The sequence below is a fragment of the Lepidochelys olivacea genome (genome assembly GCF_965140295.1).
Source record: "Lepidochelys olivacea isolate rLepOli2 genome assembly, chromosome: 3".
Classification (NCBI taxonomy): Eukaryota; Metazoa; Chordata; order Testudines; family Cheloniidae; genus Lepidochelys; species Lepidochelys olivacea.
In genome coordinates this window covers 63,087,221-63,106,888 of record NC_140413.1, presented here as the reverse complement: position 1 = coordinate 63,106,888, position 19,668 = coordinate 63,087,221, and the positions used below count along the sequence as shown (strand labels likewise).

The following is a 19,668-nucleotide window of genomic DNA, read 5'->3' as shown; positions in this document are numbered from 1 at the left end:
GAAAACCTTTTGTAGTGGTAAACACCCATTTTTTCACGGATTGTATGTATAAGAACATCTTCTGTATTTTCCACAGTATGCATGCGATGAAGTGAGCTGTAGCTCATGAAAGCTTATACTCAAATAAATTGGTTAGGCTCTAAGGTGCCACAAGTACTCCTTTTCTTTAAAAGGTTACAGGAATTACATAGAGTGAAGCATACAAAAGTTGCTCCTTATCACCTAGAAACTAATGGGTTTGTGGAAAGATTTAATGGAACTATAAAAACTATGCTAAAAATTTACATCTCCCAGTGTGAAAACGACAGACCTATTACTTCCTTAGTTTTTATAATCATACAGAAGTGTTCCCCAAGAATCTATTGGGTTTGCCCCCTTTGATCTCCTCTATGGGAGGCAGGTGAGGGGACCCCTTGATTTGATTTGAGGCTCTTGAAAGGGCAATACTGAGGAAACAGAGCAGCCAATAGGGAAACAAGTCACTCATTTTAAAGAGAATTTGAGGTTATGATGGAGTTAGTCTAACAGAACCTTAAGAAAAGTCAGGAAACCCGGAAAGTTTGGTATGAACGGCCTAATGAAGAAAGTTCATTTGATATTGGTGATCTGGTGTAAATGCTGATTCCTGTGAGGAAAAACAAAGGATTATTGGGAAAGACCTTCAGAGGCCATTGAAAGAGTGAATTAAGTCACACACAATGTAAGGAAGCCCACTGGCAGAGGAGATGCGCACACAGTGAGTATCTATAGATTAAAAGCTTACCAGGAAAGGAAGACAGCAGTAAACATGATTTATTGTGATGAGAAAACATGAACCCCTTTAACTGATTTGGTCAAAGAGAGCAAGGGAGAAACTTCTCTGGAAAGCATTGAGTTTGGGGAAGGTTTAAATTCAACCCAAAAGCAGGAAATGCTCACCCTTTTAAAGCACCACAAAAACAGGTATTTTCCAAACAGCAAGGTTTAACTGACAAGACCGTGCTCTCCATTCAAACCTTAGGGCCCCACCCACCGCTTAGAAGAGCGTACTGGGCTAAAGGAGAAATGCAGAAACAATTCCAGGAGGAGGAGGGAAGCATGCTTGGGAGGAGGGTAATCACAAAAAGGGAAACAGCAGTGCTTTAATGTTGCTGGGTAGTCGAGGCATCATCCCAATGCTGTAAAAAAACCACCCCCATGAGATGAGTAGCTCCCAGCACTGGGAGTGCAGCTCCCAGCGCTGGTGCACTATCTACACTGCCATTTTACAGTGCTGAAACTTGCAGGACTCAGGGGGGTGTTTAACACCCTTGAGCGAGAAAGTTTCAGCGCTGTAAAGTGGCAGTGTAGACAAGGCCTTCATCGAAAAGCTCCTGCTGTTGTAATGGTACCTAAAAAAATACAAAGCCATAAGATGTGTAGATTAAAGAAAAACTAAATGCTATCACCTAGCCTGACCCATAACCTATACCCCAAAGAGAGGACTTACGGGACCTGTTGCGGGGGCAAAACTTATAAGCACACCAGATTTGATTTGTGGGTACTGGCAAATTCTTAGATGCGGATGCCCAGTAAAAAAAAAAAAATAATAAATAATAATCTGCTTTTGTAATGGAATCTGGACTATATGAATTTAAATTTATGGCTTTTGGATTAATAAATTCAGGGACTACTTTTCAGCAGCTTGTTAATGAGGTACTGCAGGGGTTACAAACATTTGCCAGTGCCAATATAGATGATTGACTTGGCTATCTTCAGTAACTCCTGGCAAGACCATGTGTGAATTGCATTACAAAGGCTCAGAGAAGCCAACCTCACTGTCAAGATCTCCAACTTCAAGATGGGGGCTGCAGAGGTGTCCTACCTACAACACAGATGGCCAGTGGGTTAGTTCACCCCAACCCTCTAAAGGTAGAGGCCATTCAGAGCCGGCCTGCCCCTCAAACCAAGAAGCAGATCCAGTCCTCTATTGGTCTGGCCAACTATTGCCGAAGGTTTGTAAAGGGGTTTAGTGACATTAAAGCCCCCATAGCAGACCTTATAAAACTAGGCCAGGTGATATGGAAAGCGGCCTGTGAGAAAGGCTTCCAGAACATAGAAGAGGCTTTGTGTAAAAAGAGCCTGTTTTGGTCAGCCCTGATTTCAGCTAACCATTCGTGCTGTGTACTGATGCTTCCAATGCTGGTTTAGGCACGGTAGTGATCCAAGATGGAGTAGGGAGCAAGAGGCAATCCTACTGCCTACTTAAACAAAAACTCACCCCCCACTGAACAAGATTATGTGGTCTTTGAGAAAGACTGCTATGCCATTGTCCGGGTTCTTAGGCAACTTGAGCCTTATTTGCGTAATGAAAAAAATTTATGTTTTAAGCGATCATGCCCCTTTGACATGGCTGCACCAACCAAGGGTACCAATTCAAGATTACTTCATTGGAGTTTAACCCTACAGGAACTTAATATGGAAATAATTCATAACCAGGGAAAGGAGAATGTAGTGGCTAATGCCTTATAAAGAATGGGAGAACCCTGAGGTGTATTCAGAAGCATCAGTGACTCCCATTCATATACAATTTTTGCATTAGGGGTATGACACTAGCTGATCAGGTCATGCTAGAGCAGGGATTCTCAGATTTTTGTACTGGTGACCCTTTTCACATAGCAAGCCTCTGAGTGTGACACCCCTTATAAATTAAAAAAACACTTTTTTATATATTTAACACCATTATAAATGCTGGAGGCAAAGCAGGGTTTGGGGTGGAGGCTGGCAGCTTGCAACCTCCCATGTAATAACCTCACGACCCCAAGGGGTCCCAACCAAGTAATGGTTAGATGTATAAGTACATATTCAGATGTTTAAACTTCATGAAAACTAGTGGAATATTACTTGTATGTTTTCACTTATCTGTTCCGGTCATAATGCAATAGAAAATATTTAGATGGTAAAAACCCTTATAACTAAATAACCCATCAAAAACCTTGTGAAATGCTAATGAAGGACTTGAAGACTAACAGAAAATGCTAATTTCAAAGCAAGTGGTTATTATGTATATAGCTGGAGATCAAAAGTCGAAGTGCACTCCCCACCTCACCCTCAAAGGAAAAGCTCATGTGGTTAGAGACACAGCTTGCTTTCTGTATGAAGATACAATAAATATGGATTCAAAGATCCTTTATCTCTGGACTGTTTGGATTCTAACAGGACAGAATAAGTAAACAAGAAGATGGAGATCCCCAGAGTTATTCTGAGTAGCCCTGAAAGACTTTTGATAAATTGGTATATTACTACATCTCTGCCACCACTGGTAATCATAGATTGGTTAAACCAGTTAAACGATATGTACAAGTGAGTCATACTTAGTAACTCATTTCCTTCTCTTAGCTAATAAGCCTAGAGTTAGTTATAGGCTTGGCTGCCAGCCTCGTCTTTGATGCAACAATCCAGAGTACCAATTGATCTGGAATAAGTGACTGGTCTCTTGGGACTGGAAACCAGATTAGTGTGATTTTAAGTTTAAGTAACCTTTTATCACAAAATTCAGTTTGTCTGTGTGGCAATATAGACTGGAGAGGCTAAGGGGAGTGTCTGTAACTCCAGGGTAAGACTGGTAAAGTGATGCAGGAGTTCACATTTATTACCGGCTTAGTGAAAGCTACTTACAAAATATACCACTAGTCTGGGGTGTCTGCCCTTGTTTTCTGACAGTCTGTCCTGAGATAGCAACTAAGCTGTAAGGTGCTCTAGACTGCATGACAATTAGTACATTAGCTAAATTATGACTTAACTGGCATCACAGAGACTTGGTGGGATAAGTCACATGACTGGAATAATGGCACAGAAGAATGTAGCTTGTTCAGGAAAGAAAGGCAGAATAAAAATGAAGGAAGCGTTGCATTATACATCAACAACATATATACTTGTTCTGAGGTCCAGAAGAAAGTGAGAGACATACCACCTGAAAATTTCTGGGGAACGATAAAACAGGTAAAAAAATTAGGGATGATGTCACGCTAAGGGGTCTGCTACACCACCAAATCAGGAACAAGAGATGGATGAGGAATTTCTAGAATACCAGAGATATTCAACGTAAGACCTGACAGTAATGGAAGGCTAACTATCCAGACACCTGTTGGAAAAATAATATGATAAAACAAAGTTTCCAGTAAGTTCTTGGGACGTATTGGGCACAGCTTTTTTTTTTAGTAAGTGGAGGACGCAACCAGGGGACAGTCATTTTAGACTTTATTCTGACCAAAAGGGAGAAATTGGTAGTCAGTCTGAAGGTGAAAGACAATTTGAGTGAAAGTGATCATATATGACATGACGAATTCCATGATTCTAAGGAAAGGAAGGAGTGAGAGCAACAGAATACTGACAATGGACACCAAAAAGGCAGACTAAAACTCAGAGAACTGATAGGTAAGGACCTATGGGAAGAAAAGCTAAAGGAAAAAAGGAGTTCAGAAGAGCTGATAGTTTCTCACAGAAACTGTACTAAAAAGGTACAACTGCAAGCCATTCAAACATGAAGGAAAAACAGAAACAATAGTAAGTGTCCAATATGGCTCCTTCAAAAGCTCTTAATGATGGCAAATTCAAAAGGAATCCAACAAAAAGTGGAAATATGGACAAATTGCTAAGGAGAAGTTCAAAAGAACATAAGTATGTCGGGACAAAAATCAGAAAAGCTATGGCACAAAATGAGTTACACCTAGAAAAGGATATAAAATAAGAGATTCCTTAAATCAGTGGTTCTCAACCAGGGATATGCATACTACTGGGGGTACTCAGAGGTCTTCCGGGGGGTACATCAACTCATCTAGTTATTTACCTAGTTTTACAAGAGGCTACATAAAAAGCACTAGTAAAGTCAGTACAAACTAAAATTTCATACATACAACTTGCTTATATTGCTCCATATACTATACACTGAAATTTAAGTACAATGTTTATATTCAGTTGATTTACTTTATAATTATATGATAAAAAGAAAAAGCATTTTTCAGTAATAGTGTGCTGTGATAATTTTGTATTCTTGTATCTGTTTTTGTAAGTGAACTTGCTGATTTGCAAGACAAAAATCAGACTCCTGAAAGAGGTACAGTAGTCTGGAAAGGTTGAGAGCCACTGCTTTAAATACATTAGCAGCAAGAGAAAGATGAAGGAAAGTGTAGGTCTACTACTTAGTGGGGAAGGAGAGCTAATAACGGATATCAAGAAGGCTGAGGTGTTTAATATCTATTTTGCTTCGGTCTCCACTAAAAAGGAGTAATGATGACCAGATACTCAACACAGTTAATATTAACAAGGAGAAAGGAACACACTTGAAAAATTGGGAAAGAACAGGGTAAAGAATATTTAGTAAGTTAGAGGTATTCAAGCGGCAGGAAATTCATCCTAGAGCTCTTAAGGAACTAGCTGAAGTAATCTCAGAACCATGAGTGATTATCTTTGAGAACTCTTGGAGAACTGGTGGACTGCAGAAGTGCAAACCTAGTACCTATCTGTAAAAAGGGGGACAGAGGACCCCGGGAATTTTAGACCTGTCAGACTATCTTTCCAGGTATCAAAGTTACTGGAACAAATTATTAAACAATCAATTTGTAAGCACTTAGAGGATATATAGGTTGGTAATGAATAGCCAGCTTGGATTTGTCAAGAACAATCATACCAAACCAGCCTAACTTCCTTCTTTAACAGGGTTACTGACCTACCCGATACTGGTGAAGCAAGAGATGTGCTATATTTTGATTTTTAGTAAGGCTTTTCACACAGTGATACATAACATTCTTATAAGCAAACTAGAGATATGCAGTCTGGATGAAATTATATATGGTGAGTACAAAACTGGTTGAAAGACTGAACTTAAAAAATAGTTACCAATGGTTCATTGTCAAACTGGAAAAGCCTGTCTAGTGGAGAGGTCAATCCTTGGTCCAATACTGTTCAACACTTTAATCAATGATTCAGACAATGGAGTGGAAAGTATGCTTATAAAATTTGTGGATGACACAAAGCTGGAAGGGGTTGCAACCATTTTGGAGGACAGGATTAAAGTTCAAGATGACCTTGACAAATTTGAGAATTGATTTAAATTCAACAAGATGAAATTCAATAAAGACAACTGCGAAGTACTTCACTTGGAAAGGAAAAATCAAATGCGCAACTACTGCTGACAAGAATCTGGGGGTTTGGATCACAAACTGAAAGAGTCAAAATGATGCAGTTACAAAAAAAGACTATCATCATTCTGGAGTGTATTAACAGAAATGTCAGACACAGGAGATATTTGTCCCATTCTATTCAGCACTGATGAGGCCTCAGGGGGACTACTGTGTCCAGTTCTCCAGGTACCACACTTTAGGAAAGATGTGGACAAATTGGAGACAGTCCAAAGAAGAGCTAAAAAATGATGAAAGGTTTAGAAAACCTGACCTATAAAGGCAAGGTTAAGAAAAAATTGGGGTATGTTTAGTCTTGAGAAAAGACGACAGGGGGTGATTTGATAACAGTCTTCAAATACATTAAAGTGCTGTTATGAAGAGGATGGTGACCAATTGTTCTCCATGTCCATTGAAGGCAGGACAAGAAGTAATGGGCTTAATCCGCAACAAGGGAGATTTAGGTTAGATATTAGGAAGAACTTTCTAAGTAGAAGGGTAGTTAAGCTCTGGAATAGGATTCCAAGGGAAATTGTGGAATTCCCATCACTGGAAGTTTAAGAACAAATTGGAAAAACACCTGTCAGGGATGGATGGTTTAGGTTTACTCAGTCCTGCCTCAGTGCAGGGGACTGAGTTTGATGATGGCTAGAGGTCCCTTCCAGCCCTACATTTCTGTGATTCCATCCCCACTATTAAACCATTCTCAAAAGGGTTGATTTCATTCACAGCTAGCCCTTTACTCCTTTAATGGGATATCCAGAAATTAGCTTTATGGCCTTGAAAAATATCACTTGAAACAGATACCTCCAACTTAAATTTCAGGCAGACTATTGTTCTGGATTGGTCTTATTGGAAGACCTTCCCATCACTCACCATTATTAGCTAGAACAGGTGGGATCACAAGACAACAAATCATGAGAGATAAACGGTTTTCTTTTAACTTGATGAAAATAGACAAATCCTGCCATTTTGTGTTTTTTCCACTCATTGAAATACCTTGCATGCGTCCCCTCTCCGTCTTCCTTATTCTTTTGTTTTTCCTACATGGAAAACAAAGAAAGAAACAAACAATCTCCTCACAGTTTTGTTGTAGCTTTATCTGAAAGCCAATACAAACTTTAATGATAAAATAAGGATACTGTTAGATCCATAAACTGGACCACTTGAGAGTGCTATCTGGTGGGTTGCAGTTTAAGTGTAACATGGTATTTATGCAAAATCTCCAGAAAAGGAACACAGAGCAGGAAGGGGGAATCTTATTTATGACTAAGATACAATAATTAGTCTGGTATATCAGGAGAGTGCAGGGAGATATATGGTATCCTTCACCTAGGAGACCAGCAGCCAGCATGCTTGTCACAGGGTCACAGCGAGCCTGGCTGTTACAAGCTGAGAGAAAGATTTTGGGTGTGCTAATCTTTGAGACGGAAGAATGTCTAAGTTTATACTTGTTTTCACTATAAACAAATTTAAGTGCCATGAGTTAAGCAGAGCAGTGATCAAGGTAAGCTGAGGTGTACTGTTCCTTTGAGAACAGTGGATCTGTGAATTCTGTGAATGTCCCAGAGAACAGCAGCAGAACATTCCAGGGCAATGCTTGAAGGGCTCCGAGACTGGAAGTTGCCTATCACTAACCTGCAGAAGATCAGCAGGTCCTTAGCAGATTGGGAAGAGAGTGCTTGTGTTATCTGGGCACTGATCCCAGGCAGGGACAGACAAAGCTTCTGCACACTAAGGGCAGGTGTAGTAAAATGCTTCAGTACCCTGGGTGCCCCCAGGAAGTGTCACATACACAATTTAAGGATATTGTTCAGATGTTTGTGTTCAAGAGAGGCTATTTTTAGACTTCAATTTGTAAACATTTATATTATAATAGTGCCCAAGAACTCCACTGTAATTCAGGTCTCCAATTATGTTAAGCACTGTACAAACATAGTAAGAGACAAAAAGAAAAGGAGTACTAGTGGCACCTTAGAGACTAACCAGTTTGAGCATAAGCATAAGCTTTCGTGAGCTACAGCTCACTTCATCGGCTGCATTCAGTGGAAAATATAGTGGGGAGTTTTATATACACACAGAACATGGAAAAATGGGTGTTATCATACACACTGTAAGGAGAGTGATCACTTAAGATGAGCTATTACCAGCAGGAGAGTGGGGGGGGACCTTTTGTAGTGATAATCAAGGTGGGCCATTTCCAGCAGTTAACAGGAAGGTCTGAGGAACAGTGGGGGAGGGGGGGAATAGTTTTACTTTGTGTAATGACACATCCACTCCCAGTCTCTATTCAAGCCTAAGTTAATTGTATCCAGTTTGCAAATTAATTCCAGTAAGAGACAGTGCCTACAAACATCTTACTATCCAAATAGACCAAAGAGGGATTAATTGTGATCTCCAATTTACAGATGGGGAATGAAAGTATAGAAAGAGTGAATGGGATTTGTCCAAAGTAATGCAGGAAGGCAGTGGCAGAGCCAGAAATTGAATCTAGGTCTCCAGTGTAGTATGCTACACCCTAGACCAGAGGTGGGCAAACTACAGCCTGCAGGCCTGGGACTGTCCTGCACTGCCCTGCCCCTGAGCTCCTGGCCAGGGAGGCAAGCCCCTGGCCTCTCCCCTGCACACTTCTTGCCCCACCCCCGTTAGAAATGACAGAAACTGGGTTTAAACAAAACAAATTTTATTAACTATAAAAGGCAGATAAGTAGTAAAAGGGGTAACAGAACAAAAGCAGATTACTAAGCAAATGAAACCACACACACTAAGCTAGTTTCACTAAAGAAATTAATTTCAAATAGTATTTCTCACCCTAGATATTGTTGCAGACAGGTTGCAAAGTTTCCATGGTTCAGAGTTCCAGTTATATCCCCTTTCAACTGCACCCGTCTCAGTGTGGATGCCCCCCTGCCTTCAGATTTTCTTCTTGGGACGACAGGCCATGGAGAGGAGTCCTGTTTGCCTTCCTCCCTACCCTTAAATAGGATTTACATAAGACAGGAATCCTTCAGTTTCCCCAAACTTGACCTCCCTTCCCTTGTCTTGTAACATTCCCAGATAACGTTTTAGTATCAGGTCACAAGACCACCTGACTCTGTAGAATCAGAGAGTCCATGAGTCAGTGGCGATATGGAATGTCCACAGGAAGGCCAAGCCTTTTGCAGTTCATTGTCCTTGCTGATGGGCCATCCACCCTATCTGGCTTTTCCATTGTTGTACCTGAAGTGTTAGCAGTGGGCGTTACCCGAAGTAGCACAGTTGAAATACAGATATATAGTCAAAAAGAAAAGGAGTACTTGTGGCACCTTAGAGACTAACCAATTTATTTAAGCATAAGCTTTCGTGAGCTACAGCTTACTTCATCGGACGCATACTGTGGAAAGTGTAGAAGATCTTTTTACATACACACAAAGCATGAAAAAAATACCTCCTCCCACCCCACTCTCCTGATGCTAACAGCTTGTCTAAAGTGATCACTCTCCTTACAATGTGTATGATAGTCAAGGTGGGCCATTTCCAGCACAAATCCAGGGTTTAACAAGAACGTTGGGGGGTGGGGAGGGTAGGCAAAAAGGGGAAATAGGCTTGAATAGAGACTGGGAGTGGCTAAGTCATTATGCAAGGTAACCTAAGTTAATTGTATCCAATTTGCAAATGAATTCCAATTCAACAGTTTCTCGCTGGAGTCTGGATTTGAAGTTTTTTTGTTGTAATATCACAACTTTCATATCTGTGATCGCGTGACCAGAGAGACTGAAGTGTTCTCCAACTGGTTTATGAATGTTATAATTCTTGACATCTGATTTGTGTCCATTTATTCTTTTACGTAGAGACTGTCCAGTTTGACCAATGTACATAGAAGAGGGGCATTGCTGGCACATGATGGCATATATCAAATTGGTGGATGTGCAGGTGAACGAGCCTCTGATAGTGTGGCTGATGTTATTAGGCCCTATGATGGTGTCCCCTGAACAGATATGTGGGCACAGTTGGCAACGGGCTTTGTTGCAAGGATAGGTTCTTGGGTTAGTGGTTCTGTTGTGTGGTATGTGGTTGCTGGGGAGTATTTGCTTCAGGTTGGGGGGCTGTCTGTAGGCAAGGACTGGCCTGTCTCCCAAGGTTTGAGAGAGTGTTGGGTCATCCTTCAGGATAGGTTGTAGATCCTTAATAATGCGTTGGAGGGGTTTTAGTTGGGGGCTGAAGGTGACGGCTAGTGGCATTCTGTTATTTTCTTTGTTAGGCCTGTCCTATAATAGGAGACTTCTGGGAAGTCTGGCTCTATCAATCTGTTTCTTCATTTCTGCAGGTGGGTATTGTAGTTGTAAGAATGCTTGATAGAGATCTTGTAGGTGTTTGTCTCTGTCTGAGGGGTTGGAGCAAATGCGGTTGTATCGCAGAGCTTGGCTGTAGACAATGGATCGTGTGGTGTAGTCAGGGTGAAAGCTGGAGGCATGTAGGTAGGAATAGCAGTCAGTAGGTTTCCGGTATAGGGTGGTGTTTATGTGACCATCGTTTATTAGTACAGTAGTCTCCAGGAAGTAGATCTCTTGTGTGGACTGGACCAGGCTGAGGTTGATGGTGGGATGGAAATTGTTGAAATCATGGTGGAATTCCTCAAGCGCTTCTTTTCCATGGGTCCAGATGATGAAGATATCATCAATATAGCGCAAGTAGAGTAGGGGAGTTAGGGGACGAGAGCTGAGGAAGCGTTGTTCTAAGTCAGCCATAAAAATGTTGGCATACTGTGGGGCCATGCGGGTATCCATAGCAGTGCCGCTGATCTGAAGGTATACATTGTCCCCAAATGTAAAATAGTTATGGGTAAGGACAAAGTCAAAGTTCAGCCTCCAGGTTAGCCGTGACATTATCGGGGATAGCGTTCTTGACGGCTTGTAGTCCATCTTTGTGTGGAATGTTGGTGTAGAGGGCTTCTATATCCATAGTGGCCAGGATGCTGTTATCAGGAAGATCACCGATGGATTGTAGTTTCCTCAGGAAGTCAGTGGTGTCTCGAAGGTAGCTGGGAGTGCTGGTAGGGTAGGGCCTGAGGAGGGAGTCTACATAGCCAGACAATCCTGCTGTCAGGGTGCCAATGCCTGAGATGATGGGGCACCCAGGATTTCCAGGTTTATGGATCTTGGGTATTAGATAGAATATCCCAGGTCGGGGTTCCAGGGGTGTGTCTGTGCGGATTTGATCTTGTGCTTTTTCAGGGAGTTTTCTTGAGCAAATGCTGTAGTTTCTTTTGGTAACTCTCAGTGGGATCAGAGGGTAATAGCTTGTAGAAAGTGGTGTTGGAGAGCTGCCGAGCAGCCTCTTGTTCATATTCATATAGTCAATATTCCTAACTTCAGATACAGAAATCATACAGGCATACAAATTGGATAATCGCATTCAGTAAATCATAACCTTTCCAATGATATCTTACATGAATCATAGAATATCAGGGTTGGAAGGGACCCCGGAAGGTCATCTAGTCCAACCCCCTGCTCAAAGCAGGACCAATTCCCAGTTAAATCATCCCAGCCAGGGCTTTGTCAAGCCTGACCTTAAAAACCTCTAAGGAAGGAGATTCTGCCACCTCCCTAGGTAACGCATTTCAGTGTTTCACCACCCTCTTAGTGAAAGTTTTTCCTAATATCCAATCTAAACCTTCCCCACTGCAACTTGAGACCGTTACTCCTCGTTCTGTCAACTGCTACCATTGAGAACAGTCTAGAGCCATCCTCTTTGGAACCCCCTTTCAGGTAGTTGAAAGCAGCTATCAAATCCCCCCTCATTCTTCTCTTCTGCAGGCTAAACAATCCCTGCTCCCTCAGCCTCTCCTCATAACTCATGTGTTCCAGACCCCTAATCATTTTTGTTGCCCTTCGCTGGACTCTCTCCAATTTATCCACATCCTTCTTGTAGTGTGGGGCCCAAAACTGGACACAGTACTCCAGATGAGGCCTCACCAATGTCGAATAGAGGGGAACAATCACGTCCCTCGATCTGCTCGCTATGCCCCTACTTATACATCCCAAAATGCCATTGGCCTTCTTGGCAACAAGGGCACACTGCTGACTCATATCCAGCTTCTCGTCCACTGTCACCCCTAGGTCCTTTTCCACAGAACTGCTGCCTAGCAATTCGGTCCCTCGTCTGTAGCTGTGCATTGGATTCTTCCGTCCTAAGTGCAGGACCCTGCACTTATCCTTATTGAACCTCATCAGATTTCTTTTGGCCCAATCCTCCAATTTGTCTAGGTCCTTCTGTATCCTATCCCTCCCCTCCAGCGTATCTACCACTCCTCCCAGTTTAGTATCATCTGCAAATTTGCTGAGAGTGCAATCCACACCATCCTCCAGATCATTTATGAAGATATTGAACAAAACCGGCCCCAGGACCGACCCTTGGGGCACTCCACTTGATACCGGCTGCCAACTAGACATGGAGCCATTGATCACTACCCGTTGAGCCCGACAATCTAGCCAGCTTTCTACCCACCTTATAGTGCATTCATCCAGCCCATACTTCCTTAACTTGCTGACAAGAATACTGTGGGAGACCGTGTCAAAAGCTTTGCTAAAGTCAAGAAACAAAACATCCACTGCTTTCCCTTCATCCACAGAACCAGTAATCTCATCATAAAAGGCGATTAGATTAGTCAGGCATGACCTTCCCTTGGTGAATCCATGCTGGCTGTTCCTGATCACTTTCCTCTCATGCAAGTGCTTCAGGATTGATTCTTTGAGGACCTGCTCCATGATTTTTCCAGGGACTGAGGTGAGGCTGACTGGCCTGTAGTTCCCAGGATCCTCCTTCTTCCCTTTTTTAAAGATTGGCACTACATTAGCCTTTTTCCAGTCATCTGGGACTTCCCCTGTTCGCCACGAGTTTTCAAAGATAATGGCCAATGGCTCTGCAATCACAGCCGCCAATTCCTTCAGCACTCTCAGATGCAACTCGTCCGGCCCCATGGACTTGTGCACGTCCAGCTTTTCTAAATAGTCCCTAACCACCTCTATCTCCACAGAGGGCTGGCCATCTCTTCCCCATTTTGTGATGCCCAGCGCAGCAGTCTGGGAGCTGACCTTGTTAGTGAAAACAGAGGCAAAAAGCCATCTTGCATAAAGTATACCTCAGTTATGTCATTCATATCATAAGCATATTTTCAAAAAGAATATGGAATGACAGGTCTCAGTCCCTAGCAGACATAGTAATACACTGTGGAGTTCAAAACTTAGGGATGCAATTTCCCTCCAAAAGAATAAAAAAAATAAGAAGTAGTGAGAATTCAGTTTCTTATTACCTTTGCAAACCTCAGCCCAGGATCAGTGACGATTGAACATTTTCAGTCCAGTGTGGTAAAGTCCATCCCTGCTTGTTGGGGAGACAAGAGGAAGCCTGGTGACCCAATGTCCCTCCCACTCCACTCGTGGGAAAGAGTTGGCCACTTTGGTTGTTCCCGTCATGCTTTCTAGCATGGTCAGGCATCTAAGAGTGTCTTCTTCATGAATCTACTACAGCTTCTGTACTTTGGGAACCAGGCTAAGACCAGGGATATAAAGTTTAAACCACAACTGTCTTTATCAGAGACAAAAGACTACGTCTCCTACGGAGCATGCAGACCTCAAGTGTGCCTGCATCATGTGTGATACCCCTCACAATGGGAGGCCCTCTGGGGATTACACAGGACTAATTTTAAAGACCGTATCACACTGTTCCAGCCCAGCAATGTCTTCAAGAGTCTCAACATGGAGCACTGCCATCCTTCTTCCTAGAAGTTATGGATCTTTGAAGGAGAAATTAACACTCAGGGAAATACTCTTGACCCTTCAGCCAGCAGTTCTCTATGACCTAACTGCAGATGCTCTGCATAAACCTCGCATGGTAGCGAAAACTTATTAGCAAGTGATCAGTACACTTAAAGCCTGCCACTACAGTGATTTACAAAATCCCCAGCATGTCAAATTTACTCAGTAAAGAAGGCTAAATTCCACTTTTAGTTACAGTCCATTGACCTGAACACAGCTTTGAGACTCTATATCCCCTTACATTCACAGCAGAACTCTCTACTGTGAGCATGAAGATTTAAAGAAACAGGATAGAATTTGGCCTTTACTAGTAACTAAAAGTTTCATCTTTAATTACTTCATTGTCACATTCATTGGGAAATAAGCCCGTCCCACCCAACTATTCTTTGTTTCTCTTGCCTCCCTCTAGTCTATTTGTCTTTCCTGTCTTTCTTCTTCCTTCTGCATTTCCTTCCCTACAATAATCCTCCTCTCCCACCACTAGATTTCTCACTCCTTTCCCCAATCCAGATACTAAAATTATCAGCAATATAATAGTTAATGTTGACAAAGTGTCCTTTACTTCATACTCTGATTAGATTAATAGGGGACATGGGAGATCATCTCTCAAAGCCACAAACCATATACAGACTCAGGAAAGTAAACGTTTTTACTCTGATTTGGGAAGGTCTCACAACCATGAAAGCTAGAATTGTATTTCAGAAGCTGACATTCTGCAGTCTGAACAGGTCATGCAGAATACAAATACACCAGGTGGGCCTGACACAGGCTGTGGGCCATACATTTGATGCCCAAGCACGTTTATGAAAAAAGAGAAAGAATATGGGCATTGGGTGGTCTAAAGTCCTGAGGCAGAACAAAGAGGGAAAGGGCATGCATGACCTTTTCTACTCTTATCCCCATAAGGGCATCCATACATATATCTCATGAGTCCCAGAGCAACACCTTCACTGTTGAGAAGTGGCAAAAAGTGTGTTTGCGGGTTCATGTGCGAATACCAATACATAGTTGGGTCTGCCACAAAGGGACTCTGAAGAATTACCATAGGTTTAATTCAGACACTAACAAGTTACAGCTGCTGTGAGAAACAAACTTCTATTTACTAACTTCTGTGCATTTAAATTCTAAGCTAAAGTATTTAATTATATGTAGTCTCATAAGCCACTTTAAGTGTTGACCTGATTTAAAATGATTTTATTTTTTTCCTCTTGACACCTTCTTCCTGAGATAAGCATAAGATACATGTACGGTTTAACTGGCTTTCATAGCACACAGTTAATTTAGACTCACTGAAAGAAGAAATCTGTTTTAAAATACTTCCCCCCCCCCCAACTTCTCTGCACTGTAGTCTTGATATTGAGTAACATCTGGGTAGTTCTGAGCCATTAATAAACTAAATTCTGCCTACAAGTATATAAATTGGTATTTAGATCTTGCTCCCTGCATTTAATTAAAAAGGGACTACAGACTTGCTCTTAAGAGTACTACTTTCAGAGCCAGACTGCCATCTAGTGATCTTGATGATTATATACCAGAAAAAAAAACACAAAAAGGAGGAAAAATAAAAACACCCTCACATTTTACACCAACACATTGGTATGATATAAATATTGACAAATGATCTTGTATTTGCTTATTGCTGTTTTGCTGGTTAGTGGAAAAAACCTTCAACAATAAACAAGATATTCTTACCAATGAGGGCCAAAAGGATCTTAAGGACTTTATTTTTTGCATACACAATACACTGCGTAAACAGTCTCCTGGTAATATAACTTGTATTTGCTTTCCCTTGTGCTTTACTACTAGAAACATTTGCACAGAAACAGGATATTTGCTTGAGAACCCATCTGCTCCTGCTGCTTATTTCCCTGTTGAAATCTTGTGTTAATTTTTGCAGCAACCAAATGTAATGTCACAGAGATCTTATTCTAATGCAAATATTAGTATTCAAAAATTTATGGTGTTTGCTTTCTGTAGCTATGATTTTTAAAATTTGCCTACCATGAACAAAGTTACAGATAAAAGATAGACCGGTAGCCTACTTGAATGTTATAGTAAGAAAGAGGGTGAGGCATAGAAAGAAGATATGCCTAGTTAAGTCAGACAGGCTTAGGGCTGGTCTACACTGCCCCACAGTTTGGACTACAGTGGGGTAAATTACATAAACACCAGAATGCTGTGCTGTAACTCCCCATGTCGACACTGTATGTGAACGAAAAAGTTCCTAGTTCACATTAAAGTAGTCAATGTGAACTAGGTACCTTTTTGTTCAGCCCACAGCATCCACACAAGGGAGTTACAGCGCAGCACTTCAGAGCTTGCTGTAATCCACATCCCCATAGTCTGAATTGCAGGGCAGTGTAGACATGGTCTCCCTTATGTGCTTAAGGCGATCACTGATGCATACTATCTTATCCCCTATTACTCTTAACCACCATGCAGGTAACTATAGATATTACCCAGCATGTAGTACATGAAACACTGACATTTTATACTCTGATAATGTTTTTTTTATTAGAACCACAAAAGCCAAGTTAAAAAAAACATACATTCTATGGGTAACCAGAAGAGAGCTATTTCAATTGTAAAGCAGAAATTCGGAAAGGACGTCTTTGCATTTTCTGAGAAAAAACACCATTAACCAGAAGAACAGAGTCTAACAAAAGAGCTATGAGCCTGACTCTTCTCTCACAAATCAGGACCAACTCCACTGAAGTCAGAATTACACCAGCATAATTCAAGGAGAATTCCAACCTTTCCCCAGGCAACTGAAAGAAAAAGATCAGTTGTATTTCTGAGTCCAGATTCCTATAATGGGACAAAAGGATTCTTGAGAATGTGCCATTGAAGAGATGCTCAGACAGCAAATGATTCCACAAGAGGAAGTAACAGTTAAGATTCCCAAGTGTTTTAAATAAACTTCCTCCTGTCTTCCCTCATTACTAAGCCAAGCTTCATGAGATTTACCACATCACTCAGTTCTTGGATAAAGTAACATCTTATTTTCCATACAGTTTCTCAAGTTATGCTTTTCATGTCTAGTAGGTTACAAAACTGACTATCCTGGTTAATTTGTGAACAAGGTAACTAATATTTTTTCAGGCTCTTTCTACGCAGGGCCAGAAAAATGAGTAAAAGAATTAAGTTTTAAGGACAGTTCAAGTATGGTTCTAACACTGGCTAGCTGAACCACATGAGAAAGTGGTATACTTCGGGGGAGGGAAAAAAAAAGTGTTAAAACCGAATTGAATATAGGGCCTAAACTCAGTTCCTGGTCAATTATACACAGGATCCAGAAATACATGTTACCTCATTTTCTTTATGGAAACAATACAGTTGGTATGAATGACCACAGGTTACTAGTTGCGAGTAAAGATAAATATATCTTATCTGATCTTAAGAGACACTACAACCTGGAATCCTTGTAAAAGCCAAACACAACTTTTTGCAAGCCAACTTAGTTGAAAATAAAATTTAAGTTATAAACTTATGAGGCCAAGTTCAATGCCTAATTTGGAAATTCCTATTAAACAAAATTATTAAATCTGTTCAAAACATTAATCTTCAGCTATATCAAAACAAAAACAAACTCATTTACATGATTTTCCCCACAAGACTCATCTAGGATCATAGCTATAGCAGGAAAAGGAAAGATTTTAAATCTAATATTGCTTGTACAGAAGCAGCTAACTCACCATATTTGTCTCGCAACCCAACAGTGCACCTGAAGACTCCACCAAAGGCTACATCTTCGCCAAATATTACTGCAAAATAAGTCATACATAGTTTACTTTTATTTATGAATACAAACACTCGTCTAGTATGAAAATTAAGATAATCCTATTTATTCTATTCTAACCATTTATAAACTGTTAGCGCAGTCCTCACCTGAATTTCACTGTTTCCATTTATATTCAACATCTTAAGTTTCAACATTCATGATTGAGCGAGAACAAGTTTTAATAGATTTCTAAACAATTTACTGAGTATATGCTACTATAAAATACTATAGTTAAAAGCATTGAATTTTAGATGTTTCACCATGTCCAAAAGGGGGATTAATTTGACCTCAAAGTACTGTATTTTTATCAACAAAAAGTTCAAAGCATTTTAAATATAGTATGCGCATTAGCAAATCAAGCTTTTCCCCCACCTCTCCTACACTCAGATCAGCACCACCTTTTAAAAAAACAGTACATTACACAAAAGGGGAAGAGGAGGAGTTAGTATGACAATACACTTTCTGGCCCAAAATAGAACGTTTAAACTATTCTAGCTATGTTTCAGAAACTACTGCAGGAACATTTCAGAAAAGTATTTAAGTAATACCACAGCACTATCAATTCATTTAAAAATTCCAAGAAGTTTAGTGTATGAACTAACCAAACATCTGCTGAATTTAGACATTCCATTTTAAAAAGTTTAAGATCTGATGCAATCTTTCCTTTTAATCAAAAATAAAATGACATCACAAGTAAGGACTCAACCACTAATTTTTAAGCTTCAACTGGTTTCATTTCCATGTGATTTTAATGCTCCTGAAAAATGCTGAACTGACCACCACAAATGTTAATTGATCCATTAAATAGCAAGTTTCTCCAAATGTCCCACCCATGTGCTACAGCCCTGATCTGGAGGGACCACCTTTAGGGAAAAGAAGGTAGTTCAATAACTGTGCAAGTTGCCAGCTTAAATACTCACCATTATTATGCTCTTTGCAATGTGGACTATCCATCCACTAGGAACCATACAAACCACCAAAAAGCCATTAGACAGTAAATGGATCCAGATTTTAAAAGCAGTCTAGCCCTTTCCATTAAATTGGTTGATTGCTGAACTTTGATCCCTTTTAAAAAGTAATTTTAGGATTTTTAGGGCAAGGCTACTTTTGATTTCTCATTGAAAAATACAACACTTATTTATATTAAATATATAAAACTAGAGCAGGGGTTCTCAAACTGGGGGTCGGGACCCCTCAGGAGGTTGCAAGATTATTACATGGGGGGGGTCACGAGCTGTCAGCCTCCACCCCAAACCACGCTTTTCCTCCAGCATTTATAATGGTGTTAAATAGATTTTTAAAAGTGTTTTAAAGGTATAAGAGGGGTCGCACTCGAGGCTTGCTATGTGAAAGGGGTACCAGTACAAAAAGGTTACAGAGCTGATCATGCGGGCCAGCAACTGGCTGCAGAAAATTACGCGGGAGGATAACGTAGAGGCATACCTCCTCATCTTTGAGAGGACAGCCCTGCGGGAGGCATGGCCCCGAAAACCGTGGTCTGGCATCCTCGCTCCATTCCTGTGTGGGGAGGCCCAGAAGGCCTACTATGATTTGCCTGAAGAGGCTGTGGCAGACTACCCCCAGCAGAAAGCAGAGATCCTGGCCAGATCCGGGGTAATGACCACAGTGTGGGCCCAGCGATATCATGAGTGGAGGTACCAGGAAAACAAAACCCCACGGTCCCAATTATATGACCTCATCCATCTCACACGAAAGTGGTTACGAACTGAGTCCCGGAGGAGATACTAGAAGTTCTTGTCATCAACCGGTACATGAGAGGACTACTGCCAGACCTTTGTGCCTGGGTAAGCCAGAATGAACCCTCTACCAGTGCAACAACCTTGTTGTAGGTGGAGAGGCAAAGGATGGCGAGGGAGCTGACCCGACCAGTTAAGGAAGAAGCACCCCGGCTTAAACTAGCAGCACCAAGCCCTAGAGCTTGGATGACTGGGCC

The 19,668-nt window shown here is 41.2% G+C and overlaps 1 protein-coding gene across 7 annotated transcripts in view; it reads right to left on the bottom strand.

The window, feature by feature from the left end:
* Positions 1–19,668, bottom strand: part of BCKDHB (branched chain keto acid dehydrogenase E1 subunit beta) — a 314,907-nt gene that overhangs the window by 284,372 nt on the left and 10,867 nt on the right. For all 7 annotated transcript variants that reach the window (XM_084622417.1, XM_084622418.1, XM_084622420.1 and 4 more), the window contains exon 3: positions 17,629–17,697. In XM_084622417.1, coding sequence (XP_084478543.1) covers positions 17,629–17,697 — 69 coding nt within the window. The remainder of the gene's footprint in view (positions 1–17,628; positions 17,698–19,668) is intronic.